Source organism: Cyprinodon tularosa, unplaced genomic scaffold (genome assembly GCF_016077235.1).
Source record: "Cyprinodon tularosa strain WSP-4 unplaced genomic scaffold, ASM1607723v1 ctg708, whole genome shotgun sequence".
Classification (NCBI taxonomy): Eukaryota; Metazoa; Chordata; class Actinopteri; order Cyprinodontiformes; family Cyprinodontidae; genus Cyprinodon; species Cyprinodon tularosa.
Window position 1 is genome coordinate 1,594 of NW_024039461.1, and position 14,260 is coordinate 15,853.

General features: G+C 35.3%; 1 protein-coding gene across 2 annotated transcripts; it reads left to right on the forward strand.

Moving 5' to 3' along the window:
• Positions 1–8,323: 8,323 nt before the first annotated feature.
• Positions 8,324–13,845, forward strand: LOC119772321 (homeobox protein OTX2-like). Of its 2 annotated transcripts, none has more exons than XM_038268677.1 (4): positions 8,324–8,453; positions 11,424–11,633; positions 11,789–11,940; positions 12,142–13,845. In XM_038268677.1, exons 2-4 carry the CDS (start codon positions 11,537–11,539, stop codon positions 12,772–12,774), a joined length of 882 nt encoding a protein of 293 aa, XP_038124605.1. In that variant the 5' UTR covers positions 8,324–8,453; positions 11,424–11,536; the 3' UTR covers positions 12,775–13,845. The 2 variants fall into 2 exon arrangements, with proteins under 2 accessions (XP_038124605.1, XP_038124606.1); XM_038268678.1 differs by having other exon boundaries at positions 8,338–8,453; positions 11,499–11,633.
• Positions 13,846–14,260: the final 415 nt, after the last annotated feature.

Sequence of the window (14,260 nt, forward strand, 5' to 3'; positions counted from 1 at the left end):
CCCCAAAAAGCTACATATGTAGAGGTTTTTGTTACAAGCTCCAAACAAAATCCTTTATGAGCTGAAGCTCAAACTTAACGTTGAACTCAACTAAAAACATATATTTTTTTTCCCCTTGCAATGATTATTTCTATGAATAAAGTGGTATGCTAGCTTGCATTTGTTGCACAAAACTGTGTGTGAGCACCGATGTGTGTGCTCTGCCAATGGCAGAATTTGAATAGAGGAGCTGTAAGCTGCACCCCAGATGCTGGCTGACAGTAGGTGGGCTGTTTGCTATGGGGATGCCAGGTTGTGTTTTTGTTTGGCCCTCCTCCGTCCCGCCTGCTTCCCTCCCCCTGGCCGGTAGGGGGTCCCTGGCTCCTGGGGTGTGTCCCTGCTGACCAGTACCCAGGTATAAGGCTTTTGGGTTTGGCTAACACTAGCCACAGGCTGTGGGAGGTTAACGAGGTACCAGCAGCCACAAGACATTAAACCCTCCCATGGGCAAACCACAAGTGGTAGATGTATCTCAATGAAGGGCATGAATAAGATATAACACAACTGTAGCAAGTGCATAGAGAATAATGAAGGCAAGTGTGGAGGAAAATAAAAAATTGCTAAACCATTTATCCACAAATGTATGCAATGCTGGACTCTTCTTTAAAAATAAAAAGAGAAAAACTGATGTTTCATTTGCTTTTAAAACATCAAAACTAACAAAGTATGTAACTGCACTGAGGATGCATGAGTCTTTCAATAAGTTTAAGCACGGTGCAATCCTTTGCCACTCATATATTTGTCAACGGGTTATCAAATTGTGATTTCAAGGATCTATTTATAGTAGGAGTTGTGCCAGATTAAACCTGTGGTGCAATTAGTTTCTTTTGAAAAAAAAAGGCCATCTCACAATATGATTGTGCAACATAACTCCCCAAGTTGGTCATCATTAAGGCACCTTTATCCGTTGAGAAAATGTATAAATCGATATATCATAATTAATCACTATTGATATATCTACAACTTACAATGTTGGGTGTGTTGTGACTGCGAGTGACGTTATACATCACAAACACAGGAACAGAATTCAGCTTGCAGTGCATTATATAAATAATAAACAAGGAAGGTTAGATCTCTTTATTTGATTAATGATGGTTGCCGTTGCAGTAATTATGCATCTGTGTCTTTTTGGGGCTTTCTTTAAAGGAACAGGCTGATTTTAAACAAAATGGCCCACAGAGACAAACACCTATAGGTAATGGTACCTATATGGTACCTATAGGAACTCAAGTTCTTTGTTTTAATGTTATTTTTAATTTGATGAGCCTGCCATGTCATTTTAAGGTCAAAAGGAAAGGCAGCAAGCAAGGAAGGAACTTGTTTTATTCTAATCTACATACATAACATACCGTACTATCAACAATAATGACACCGATGGAGAGTTGTTTTGGACCTTTTAGCTGATATTTAGATGACTAGCAGCAAATAAGTAAGCTGCTCTTCTGGAACTTTAAAACTAAATTTTTTGGTTTTTAGAAAAATGTCATTAAAATCAAAAATGAGATTTTCCAAAACCCTTTTTTTTTTACCCCGAAAATTAAATTTCCAAAAAAAAAAAAACCCTCTTTTTGAAAATAAATAAAAATAAAGTTGGTTTTTTAAATTTTTAAAAGGTTTTTGAAATTCTAAAGGGTTAAATTTTTGGGTTTCAAAACTTTATTTAATTAAAAACTGTTTATTTCAAAAAAAGGGCCCAAAAAAACCTTAATCAGTCGAAAGAACATCTTGTAAGGAATTAAAATAAAATTGGGGAAAAAATATGAAATTTTTTTTTTTTAAAATTTGATTCCCCCTAAAAAAGTTTTTTTAGTTTAAAAATTTTAAAGACTACCTAGAAAAAAAAAAAAAATTTTAAATTAAAGGATTAAAAGAAAAAAAAAGGGTTGGGAGAAAAAATTTTTAAAAATAAGAAAAGATTAATGAAAAAAAAAAGAAATTTTTTTTTTAAAAAAAAAAAAAATTGTTTAAAAAGGAAAAAAAGGAAAAAAAAAAAAAAAAATTTAAAAAAAAAAATTAAATAAAAAAAAATGACCCCAAAAAGAAAAAAAAAAAAAAAAATTAAAAAAAATTTAAATTAATAAAAAAAAAAGAGAGGAAAAAATGAGGAAAAAAAAGAAAAAAAGAAAAGAAAAAAAAAGAAAAAAAGAAAAAAAAAAAAAAAAAAGGAAAAAAAATTTTTTTTTGGAAAGGTTTTTTAATTAAAAAAAGGGAAAAAAAAAAAAAAAAAAATTTAAAAAATTTTTGACAGGGGAAAATTTTTTAAAAAAAAAAAAATTAAAATTTTTTTTTAAAAAAGGTTTTTTTTTATTTTTAAAAGCCCTTTTGTAAAGAAAAAAGATTAAAAAATAAAAAGGAAAAAAATTAATTAATTAAAAAAAAGAGGAAAAAATGATTGCCCCCTGAATGGCACAAAAAAAAAAAGTTTAAAAAAAGAAATTTTTTAAAAAATTGAAAAAAAGAAAAAGAAAAAAAAAAAATGTTTGCCCGTGAAATTTTTTAAATTTAAAAAAAGAACCAAAAGAAAAAAAGAAAAAATAAAAAAATTTTATTTTTTCCCCCCCCTTCTAAGAAAATTTATAAAAAAAAATCAAAAAAAACAGTTTTTTTCATTTAAACAATTTTAATTTTTCAGGAAACAAAAAAAAATTTAAAAAAAGGGCCCCTGCATTTTGAAAAAGAAAAAAGCACTGAAAGAGGAAAACCGGGAAATTTTTCGACCAAAACAATAACGAAAAAAAATTTGAGAAAAAAAAAAAACACCCCAGAATTTAAATTTTTAAAAAAACCCCATTTGGGGCTTTAAAGAAAAAAAAATATTTTTCTTTTAAAAAACCCTTTCCAACCCCCCTTTGGCCCTTCCTCCCCCGCTTCTTTTTCCCCCTCTTTTCCCCCTTCTTTCCTTCCGCCCTTACTTGAAATAAGACGATAAAATAGTTTTTTCTTATTTTAAAAGGAAATTGTCTTGTTCCATTGGCAAAGTGTCTTACTTACCTCCTCAAATCAAGGAAAAACACACTTATTTTAAGAAAAAATAACTTATTGAGATTTATATTTTTTGCAGTGCAGGGAGAAAAGTTCTTTGAAAAAAAATCACATCTACATTTGTTTTCTGTGATATTCATGCTCTGCTTTGTCTCTACTGTATAATGTTTTCTTCTTAAGTGCACTGCAAAAAAGATCTAAAAATGAGTAAAAATGTATTAAATTAAGTGTATTTATCCTTAATTTCAGGAGGTAAATAAGATGATCTGCCAATGGAATGAGCATTTCTACTCTTAAAATAAGTATAAAATAAGATTATTTTATATTATGCACTTGAAATAAGAGACTGCACTTGTTTTTTTTTTTCTTATTTTAAATCTAAATTGTCTTGTTCCATTGGTGAAATGTCTCTTTTATCTCCTCAATCAAAGAACCAATGCACTCATTTTAAGAAAAAATGACTTATCAGATTTGGATTTTTTCCAGTGTGCCTTCCTTCTAGAGCAACAGCAGCTCTTCCATAAACACCATAAGTCAATATATTATCAGTTTTAATCATTCACAAGCAACATTTAATGTTTTTTCAGGCATGATCATATCAATAAATCTATCAGTGTTAGGTGCTTCTGGCTGCAGCTTTTGTCCCATACAGTTCTTAAAATGTCAGCGTGTAACAGATGGGCTCAATAAGGCCGGCCAAGCCATTGATCTGACCTTGATACAGACAGATGAACTGAAGGAAAAATTGGACCGACAAATAAACCTACACTCTGCAGTAACTTTAACTCCTTCTTAACATTTTTTTCTTTCTGATTGCGTTTTTTGTCTTTATACTCAGCTTAAGGACAGTATTAGATTCAGTAAATAAAGTTAATAAGAACTCAGCTGTGAATGCACAGACTAGTGTAGACCTTCTTCCTTGGCAGCCAGGCTTCTTCTGTAGCGCCTCAGTCAGTCCCACGATTCTTAGCCTTCAGTTCGTCTTCCTGACAGCGGGAGAAGCGTGACTCTGTCGATTTGCCGGGAGACAGAGGGAGGGCACATTGCCACAGACATTAACAAGCGTCTTCACCTTTTAACAAGCACGGCCCCGTTTAGCTGAAACGCTCCCCAGGGCTATTAGATATTTTCCGATGAATTATATATCAGAGGGTGAAGATGAAAGCACTTAGTGTGAGCCAAGAACATAGCTAGAGGGACAACAAGGGAAGCAGAGTTTTAAGCCTGGTTAGGCTGTTTGTTTTCTGATCGTTTGGGGAAAATGGGAGATCTCCACTCAGAGGCTACAGTACAACTGCAATCAGGAGAAACATTAGGATCTGAATTAAATGGGAGGTTCAGTTGTTCTGGGGTTGAAATTATAAGAATTAATTTAGGAAGTTCTTACGCATCCATCAAAATGATGACATTTTTAACCAACAGATTAGATTATCAGAGTAATGTTCGAATATGGTTTGATTCAAAAAGCATTGCCTACTTTGTTTAATGTTTACCACCTACATTTTTTTAAACTGAAGAAATTGGGTATGTCCACCTTAACTATTCTCATTTAAAAGATCCTGGTAAGCAGGGAACTTTAAAGGTGGTGGCTACAAGTTCAACTCCTCCCTGCCAGCAAGTGGCACACTTGCCCGCAGTCCTTCCGAGTGTCTGCCAGCTGGTTGCCAAGTCCGCTAAGGTTTAACTTACCTGTAGGAGAGAAAAATGGCAACCTATGTGGGCCTTCTGAGTACCTTTGCTTTTTTTGTCAGTATCAAAGGGTCGACAGATGTTTACACTCATTTTATTTCTTTTTTTTTTCCGCTTAGAAAAAAAAAAACTATATTCAAACTAATACTGATCTATATTTATTCACTGGATTGCTGATTGGTCGTTGGTAGTTCACAGTGCTGTGAAGTCACCAGCTGCCATATTGGTAGTCCCTAGTTAGACCGGTCAGAAAGTAAACGTAAAAATACGTGCGCCACAGCATGATTTTGTCATTTTCAGGGGGGCTTTTAAGACTTTTTAAATAAAGATAAAATGATCACTTTGACACATAGCATCAGTAAATTACTGTCATTTAAGGTAAAAAAAAAAAAAATAGGCAGATCACATTGCATATTCAGTATGAAGTGAATGAAGTATATAAATCATGTAATATAACATAGTATACAAATCCATCACAACAGAATGAGTGTGTTTATACTATCAGAATCAGAAATACTTTGATAATCCCAGAGGGAAATTACTTTTGTTACACGCTCCAGTTACAGTTTTATATAATATATACACATATAATATATACACTATAGTCAGATATTAGCAATATTACACATACTGATGATCTGATCCTATATTTGATGTCTAATGTTATGCCAGAAGTGCTAAACAAATGATGTACATGCAATACACATGTATTTATTATATTGTTATGGTTATTACATTAAATTACATTTCATTAAAGGCATTTTTATGACGCCACTGCATGAAAATGGAGAGTACCAAGATGGTGACAGGTGACTTCAGTAGTTTTGGTCTATCAGCAATCCAGTGAATAAATAGAGATCAGTGATACTTCATTTTATGAAAAAGTTACAGTTATGCAATAAGCTCATATTTTTGTAATTTCTTTTTTTGTATTCATGGCTGCAGTGAGGTTTAATCAAAGTAATCAAACAAGATAGGAGAAGTAATGGAAGAGGAAGGGCATGCAACAAAGGTCATCAGGTGATTAATGTGATTCTGTGTTCATGGTGTATCTCTGCTTGCTTCTGTGTCCTTGAATCCTAGTCGGTCTGAAGGCCTGGTTTTGCTGGACGTTTTGTCCTGTTACAAGGATGCTTTTCCTCTCCGCTGTCACTGCATGCATGATCTGGTTGAATTATCTCTATAAAGGATCTTGAGATGACATGTGTTGTGAACTGCCTCTATATAAATAAATTATACTGAACTGAATCAAACTTGGGAGGCCCAAAAGTCTGGACACCTGAGTGCGGTCACTGCAATGAGCACTATACCATGGTTTGCCCAAAGCTAAATGTATCATGAATTGACTTGAGACAGAGGTTTTAACTTGCTGTCTTCCCTCAATTAAGTTAACCACAGCTCTAATACTAATGTCCAATTTGCTACCAAGTTGAAGAATCTTTGCAGATGGTGACATATCTGAAAGTTGGTAATCTGAGAAAAATATTAGGTACCTCCTTATTGATTTTTTTCATGTGGGTTTTTCTGTATCATATATCTAATTTGGACCTTTGATGAATATATATTTAATCATTAAACCTCATTTTCTTTCTTGTCTAAAAGGCTATCAGACCTCCCAATCTGTTCATCTGGCATATAGCCTCCTAATTAGTTCCCTAACCTGCTGCTTGCTGGAGAGCATCAGTTAAAACCACTACTGAGGTTAAAACTGTATCTGAGTGGAATAAAACAGAAGAAAGAGAACACACTGAACAATCATTAAACTAGAGCTGTGAAGATCTGTGAAAACAGAAGAGTGGGAAAAAAGTTCTGATAATCCAGAGCATGCTGTTATTTAATTTTTAACTTATCAGTTTTAAAAACGGAATTAGGTATTTCTAATTAAAATCTAAATGAACTAACCTCCCCCTTTTTTAACACTTAAAGTTTAGGCAGACTCCCTTTTACTTTTATGAAATTATTCATATATTTCAGTAGAAATAAAACATGTTTTATACATTCTATCGGTTGCAGCTTATCCTATTTTCAGAGATCTTTTATAAACAAACTCTACTGATAAAGCCTGCAAGTTTGTCATCACTCCCCTGGAAAGTTAACCATCTCTGTTTAAATTTTGTTTCCTCGGTTTGAACAAACTTAAGTGAATCATAGCAAGCAAAGGGTCTATAGTGCTTTTAGAATTTGGTGTGAACTTGCATTTGTAAGATTAATTCCAGGGTAAAAGAGGGGGAAGTGTTCTCTGTTTTTACTGATAAATTTGAGATTAACAAGAAATTGGACAGACTGTCTACAGTCATGATTAAAGACTGCTAATACAGCATCTAACTCATAATACTTTGTCATGTATTCAACTAGAAAATGTTTTGTTCTTTAATAGCCCAGATGAAAGACACAAACGTAGGACTTTAAGTGTGAGGATGAGCGATGGGAGTTTAGCGGAGGATGTGGTCAGGAGAGAAAGCAGCAGCTAGTTCAGCCTTATTAAAGCATGGAGCGAGAGTAAAGGGATGCTGGTAGTCACTCCGCAACGATATTTGGCGATGGAGGATTTTGAGAAAGCAGCAGGGCGCAACCTTATCAGTGTGACCCCCTTGCTTTACGGTGTTGACTTTGAGATGCCAAAGCAAAGGTTTTATAGCAAGTCCAGGGTTATGATGCTAAAAGCCTGTAATGATGTAATGTAATGTAATGTATATATATATATATATATATATATATATATATATATATATATATATATATATATATATATATATATATATATAATGAATTATTTTTTTATTATATCCAGTTTATGCGATTTAAATGTGAAATAAAATAAAAAAAGATTTTGGGGTCAGTTACACTTTAAGTTCTGATGCTTGGAGCAGCAGTGACATCAGATGAAGGATGACTGTCAGTTTAAAGCCCCGGCTCTGGCTTTCAGTGTCATTGTGTCCTTGGGCAAGACATTTCACCTGCATTGCCTACTGATGGTGGTCAGAGGGCTCCGTGGCGCCAGTGTACAGCAGCCTCATTTTCGTCAGTGAGCCCCAGGGCAGCTGTGGCTACAATGTAGCTTACCACCGTGAGTGAATGGGTTGAATGACTGAATGTAGCATGAAATAATTTGGTCAAGTCCTCTGACTTGAAAAAGGACTATAGAAGTACAGGCCATTTACCATTTGTGGAGGAACCCTAAATACCACCTCTGAATGAGGACCCTGGAACCTTCAAGTTAAAATTGGAAATTTTTAATTTATTAAATCCCCTATTGTGATTCTTTTGAAAATGAAATCCTGAATGAAAACGTTGAGCAGAGTAAAAAAAAAATCATCCTTCACAAAATATGATAACTGAAATAAGTGAATTTATATCATTTACAGTATAAATATATATGTATATATTTTTTTCGAGTGTGAATTACTTTGAGAGAATAAATTATTGTAAGAGGAGAAAATTTTTTTTTTCCTTAATCAATAGCATTTCCAGTTTTTTATTGCTTAAGTTGTGTTGCCACAAAATGTTTCAATCTTCTCACCTCTGCAAATAGAATTTCTCTTTCATTTCCATTGGTTACTAAAACTCTTCCCCTCCCTCTTAAACACATTCATGCACTTTCTCTCTCGCTCTCTCAATAAATACTGAGCATCTCTCAGCTTAATCCGCATCCAACGAGGTTAACCGGAAGCAAACAAATCAAAGCCGTTTGATGGGTTTATAAGCTCAACCAAAGGGGCGTTCTTTATAAACCGGAGACTCAAGTAAGTTGATTTTTTTCTTTTTTAGGGTTTTCGTTTAATTTACAGTCAGACCGGACAGTTTACAGGGAGATAATTGAGGAGGCGTGTTTTGGGGGTGAGGGGGGGTCTGTTCTCCCCTTTTTCAACCAAAGGAGCATTCAGGCAAAGAAAGGAGAGATCCAACTTCAGATGCTTGTAGTCATGATGGAGGGAAGTCTCCCTTGTTTTCTGTTTATCTAGTTGTTCATAAATCAAATGTCTGTAACTAAGTAAAAGCTATTTTAACCTTTATTAATGGTAAATTGTAAAATATATTAGACAAAAATGATAAATGTATAAATAAATCTTTGAATTTCTTTATAGGAAATTAAAGAAAATTATTCTCGGTTATTACATTGCAAAAATGATCTAGAAATAATTAAAAATATCTTAAATTAAGTGTATTTAAGCTTAATTTTAGTATGTAAATAAGATGATCTGCCAATGGAATTAGTATTTTCACACTTAAATTAGGATAATTAGAAAATATCCACTTGAAACAAGAGACTGCAATTGTTTTTTTGTTCTTATTTTAAGTGTACATTTTAAATGTAAATGGTTTTCTTCAATTTCTCCTCAATTCAAGATAAAATGCAGTTATTTTAAGAAAAAAATTACTTATACAGATTTAAATTTTTGCAGTGTAGATGCACTCTAAAATCTAACAATAATAATAATAATAATAATAATAATAATAATAATAATAATAATAAAGAAACCTTGTTTGGTTTCTGTTTTTTCTTTTTTTTTTTCTTTTTTTTAGAGGAGGGGGTTTTGGTTATGTCTGGCAGTCAGCTGGTCCTAGAAACACAATCCCTCTCTTTGTTTTATTTTCATGACGCAGAAAATTGAGGCCTGAACGCGGAGCCGTGGCTGCATGGCGTCCTGTAATCAGGCCAGCGCGTGCCGTCCGGATTATCGCGTTAATTTCTCACAGAAAGAAGAAGAAGGAGGAGGAGGAGGGGAGTAAAGAAAAGATTTGAGCCAATGATAATTAATAGCCTGACAGTGCGGGGGGGGTTTATTATTGAGCGGATGTGTAGCAAGGAGAAAAGTGACAGATTGAGTTTTGGGTGAACAGGAGCAGCCGTTATTGGCTTTAGAGAAAAAAAGAAAGAAAAAAAAGTCTGTCCGTATCAATAAAAGGAGTCTGCACACTTTAATACCTGGCAGGAAAGATGCTAAGAAATAAAAATAAAACATTAAAATAATTAGCCTACATGTTTAATTGCTTAAAACTTTAAAGAAACACAATAGAAATAGGTATTAAAGGGTATTAAATAGTTTTGGGAAATATAAATAAGTTCTATTTAAACATATCAATTGCAAACTCAATGAATGGGCTTTATTTCTGTTAAACTATATATATTCAATCCAACGTTTTAAATAAAACTAATTCAATTTACATATAAGCTTTTAAGACCTCTAACTGATGAAGTTTATTTATTGAGGTAAACATTTGAATTAGTATATCATTTAAGATTGTTAACACTTATAGCTGAACCTTATAAACCTAAAACTTGTTGAAAATAATTTTACTATTTTTTTTAACTTTTTATTTCTTTATATTTGGGTTTTTATTTATTTATCATGAAATGCGTAATTAAATAATCAAAATGATCTTCTTCCTTTTTGTTGTTATAATTTAGCTGATTTATTTAAGTCCCCTGACTGTTTATTAAAACGCGCTGAATTGAATTCGTGCAAATTGTTGTATCAAATGTATTCAGCCCTGCAGCAAACAACCAAAATATACTTGGAATTAAGCTAATGAAGTTCTCCTTTTTAAAAGTGAATTTATTTCCATGTCTTTCATTAACATAAAATGAAATAAAATGCATGCAAATGTTTCCTCGATTTAAATAAATTGCTCTAGTTTTTCGCTGTAATGAGAAAGTTCCACTTGTAATCACACTTTTAGAGAAATCAATTTATGCAAATTATCACAACTTCTGTTGAGCTTTAAATAAATAAATAAATAAAAACTCCTGTTGAGCTTGATTATTGCTATAATTGTTCTTTTTAAATATTTAGTAATTAATTATGTTTGGGTTTTAACTTGGTTTCCAGCTGATTTAAATTAATACATTTTAAAATGATGCATGTTTCGCACGTTTCCTGTGACTTCATGATAAATAGTGGTCAATCTCCGCGTTTGTTTAGATGAACTGCTCCTCTCTAATCAACACTTCTGCAAAGTATCACCTTTCAAATCTAATTACCGGGAGCAATTCATTATAGAAGAGGAGGTGGAGGAGGAGAACGAGGCCCCCTCGTTTTACTGGAGATGTTTTAAACTTTTCCCTCAATGTTTTCCTCCAGTTTCCAATTTAAAACTTTACCTTTTCTATTTTTTATTATTAAGGAAACAAACAATGGCATCCAAATGTAGATATAAAGATGCTGAAGTGTGATTAAATGCGCGCTCAGTTTGCAGCCTCATTGTTTGTCCCCCTTTTGTTATCAGCAGTACTTATCAGTCAACACTGGGCTTTGTTTCTGCAAATGGCCCCCCAATCAGCTGTCTATTTAGCTTGGTCCCCAACCTGTGGGTGTATATGCTAATTGGGTGCTCAGTTGGCCCCCGACTAGAGTGCGCATTTTAACGACAATGTTTTGTTTTGTTTTAGGTTTTTTTTTTGGGTGGCGCAGAAAAAAAAAGAAAAAAAAAGGAGGAGCGGGTGGGAGATTTTTTAGGCGGGGTTATAGAAACTGTTGGAGTGATGTTTGGAGGGAGGGGGTGTGATGGCGTAAACGCATGTCAGCGCAGTAGAGCATCTTCAGACCAGCGGGGGGACAAGCTGGGGGTCTCTCTTCGGCTTTAAGAGCCCCGCGAGTTGGAGGACGCCCACTTTTTTTGAAACGCACAGCTGTGCGTAAAGACGGCGCGTAAAAACCAGCGGATATTTAAGTTTGTCTGAATATTCTCAACATTTCTATCTATTCCTTCAGATTTATCTGGACCACTCGAGAATTCAGTGAAATTGGAAAAAAAAAAAAACTTTATTTTTTTGCACCGTTTAATAGTTTTGTGGATCGGGGATCTCTCAGCACCGGACGCAAGCATGATGTCCTATCTTAAGCAACCGCCGTATACGGTGAACGGGCTGAGTTTATCAACCTCAGGAGTGGACCTTCTGCATCCATCAGTGGGATACCAAGGTAGCTACCAGAGCGCATTCTTGTTTCTTCATAAATAATGAATTTAATTTAAAGTCACATAATGCTTCCTTTCTATTCTGATTCTCTATCGGGATAATGTTGGTTCCAAATTGCATGATCACTCTAATATTCTTGTGGCGGTGTGTCATTTTTAGCGACCCCTCGCAAACAGAGGCGGGAGAGGACCACCTTCACCAGGGCCCAACTGGATGTGCTGGAGAACTTGTTCTCCAAGACCCGCTACCCGGACATCTTCATGAGGGAAGAGGTGGCCTTAAAGATCAACCTGCCTGAATCCAGAGTACAAGTAAGTCTGAAAATAAGCTATATAAGAAAAATAACACTTAGGACTAATATAAACTGTCTGGGATCTTTAAGCACTAATATGTTTTATCATTATATTGATTAACAAAGGGTTTCATCATTCTGTTGCACATTTAGCAGATCAGATGATTTTTTTAGTAATGTATTGTCTATTTTAATTTATATATTTTATGTTTGCTTTTAGGTCTGGTTCAAAAATAGGCGAGCCAAGCATCGCCAGCAGGCCCAGCAGACCCAGAATGGCGCGCAGAACAAGTCTGTGAGCAGGCCGGTGAAGAAGAAGGGCTCCCCGGTCAGAGAGGCCAGCTCTGAGAGCGCAGCCAGCGGCCAGTTCACGCCGCCTTCCAGCACCTCCATCCCGGCTGTAAGCAGCAGCAGCAGCGCGGCACCTGTTTCCATTTGGAGCCCGGCCTCCATCTCTCCGCTCTCCGATCCGCTCTCCACCACCTCCTCCTCCTGCATGCAGCGCTCCTACCCGATGACCTACAGCCAGGCGGCGGGATACAACCAGGGCTACACGGGATCCTCCTCCTATTTCACCGGGATGGACTGCGGCTCCTACCTGTCGCCGATGCACCACCAGCTGTCCGCTGCGGGCTCCGCCATGAGCCCCATGAGCGGCAGCGGGGTATCCAGCCACCTGAGTCCGGCCTCTTCGCTCTCCTCTTCGGCGTACGGAGCGGCGGGTCTGGGCTTCACCGGAGCCGCTGACTGTCTGGACTACAAGGACCAAACTGCCGCTTCATGGAAGCTCAATTTCAACTCGGACTGTTTGGATTATAAAGACCAGGCAGCTTGGAAATTTCAAGTATTGTGAGGAAAAAAAGAAAAAAGAACTTTCATTAACCCACGCAGAGCCGGCCTTAGATCAAATGGGGCCCTGATTGGAATTTGAATGAAGGGGCAACACCAGAATGCACAGGAGCCTTTTGGGTGTTTTACATATCTGCACCATTTGTTTCTAATTTAACAACTAGACTGAATATATTACATAATATGCTAAAAATATTTCACTGAATATTAAGTGGTTCTATATAACCGTGAAAAGTCCAATCTCCTGGGATGGCCCCTGTTGGTTTGGTGGTTCTAAGCAGCAGCTCACTCATACTATGAGTCAGCTTTGCATTACTGCAACATATATAGTGTTTTTTTCCTCCACAAGAATTCAGGCCCCAACTTCTACCTCGGGTCGAGCAGTGCAGGACTGTCTCACACTTGTTGGACTAACTTATTGACTATCGAGACTCAACTTTGATCAAGGGCACGGAACAAATCTGCTGACCAGAAGAGAAGAGGGGGATAAAGGATCAAGAGAGACTAACTTGGAGGAGTTTTAAGGATTGGTCAGGTTTTTTTTTTCTTCCTCTAAGCTCCTTAAAGACTCTCCTTTTCTTTTTAATTTTGTTGGCACGCTGAATGGGCCCCCTTTGATCAAAGCGATGTGCATGAGTGTCTGTATTGTAAAGAGTGTGTGTGAGAGTGTGTGAAAGAAGCTCAGACGCAAACCCGGATGCACTACTTAATTTATATTTAAAAAAAGAAAACACAAATATTTGACAATCAGTCCATTTGCGTGTGAGCCAAAACAATGTATTTTATGTGTTTCATATTTTATTTTCTTCCCTTGTAAAGTACCCTTTTTTTTTTTTTTTACCCGACTTGTGGTTCTTTGTATAAACTGTATGCAATTCTGCTTTGCGTAAAATGCGCACTAAAAGCAAGCTGTGAATTTCATATTTTAATTTCCATGTTCCAAGTGTTCATTAAAAAAGGATTTATTAGTTGAAGAAGCAGTGTATGCATTTCAAGGTCCTTTTCAAGTTGTAAAAAGCGACAGAAAACAACAAAACTGGTATAAAAAAAAATAAAAACCATTTCTCTTAATCCATCTGATTTGTGTTGTTTATTAATCAAAATGTCAACATATTATTTAATTTACTGTGAAAATGATTTAACGACTTTTAAGCAAATTATTTTGAGGCAAGTCAATATGCTTTACTTTTATTTTCTTATAGTTTTTTCATCTATCAGCATCCAGCGAATGGAGAAGAATGTGTGAGTTATCAAAGAAGCATGTTAATCCCCTCTTTAAAGCAGTTCAACATTTCTCTTCAAGTCTTTGCTCAGATGAACATGAAGAAGGATGACCTTGCTGTTGAAACAGTTTTTGCACAAAATGACGCAACAGGAGCGCACAAAGCAAAGGATCATCTGTTGGCCTCCTGAAAGAACAAATCCACAATAATACACTGCAAAAAAGATATCTAAATAAGTGCATTTTTTTCTTGAAATGAGGATGAAGT

What these genes read in the sequence shown, in the direction of transcription:
- LOC119772321 (XM_038268677.1), top strand. Translation starts at nt 11,537, where the DNA reads ATGATGTCCTATCTTAAGCAACCGCCGTATACGGTGAACGGGCTGAGT. An exon ending in TCCATCAGTGGGATACCAAG is followed by an intron (nt 11,634 to 11,788) that starts GTAGCTACCAGA and finishes TGTCATTTTTAG; the next exon opens with CGACCCCTCGCAAACAGAGG. An exon ending in TGCCTGAATCCAGAGTACAA is followed by an intron (nt 11,941 to 12,141) that starts GTAAGTCTGAAA and finishes GTTTGCTTTTAG; the next exon opens with GTCTGGTTCAAAAATAGGCG.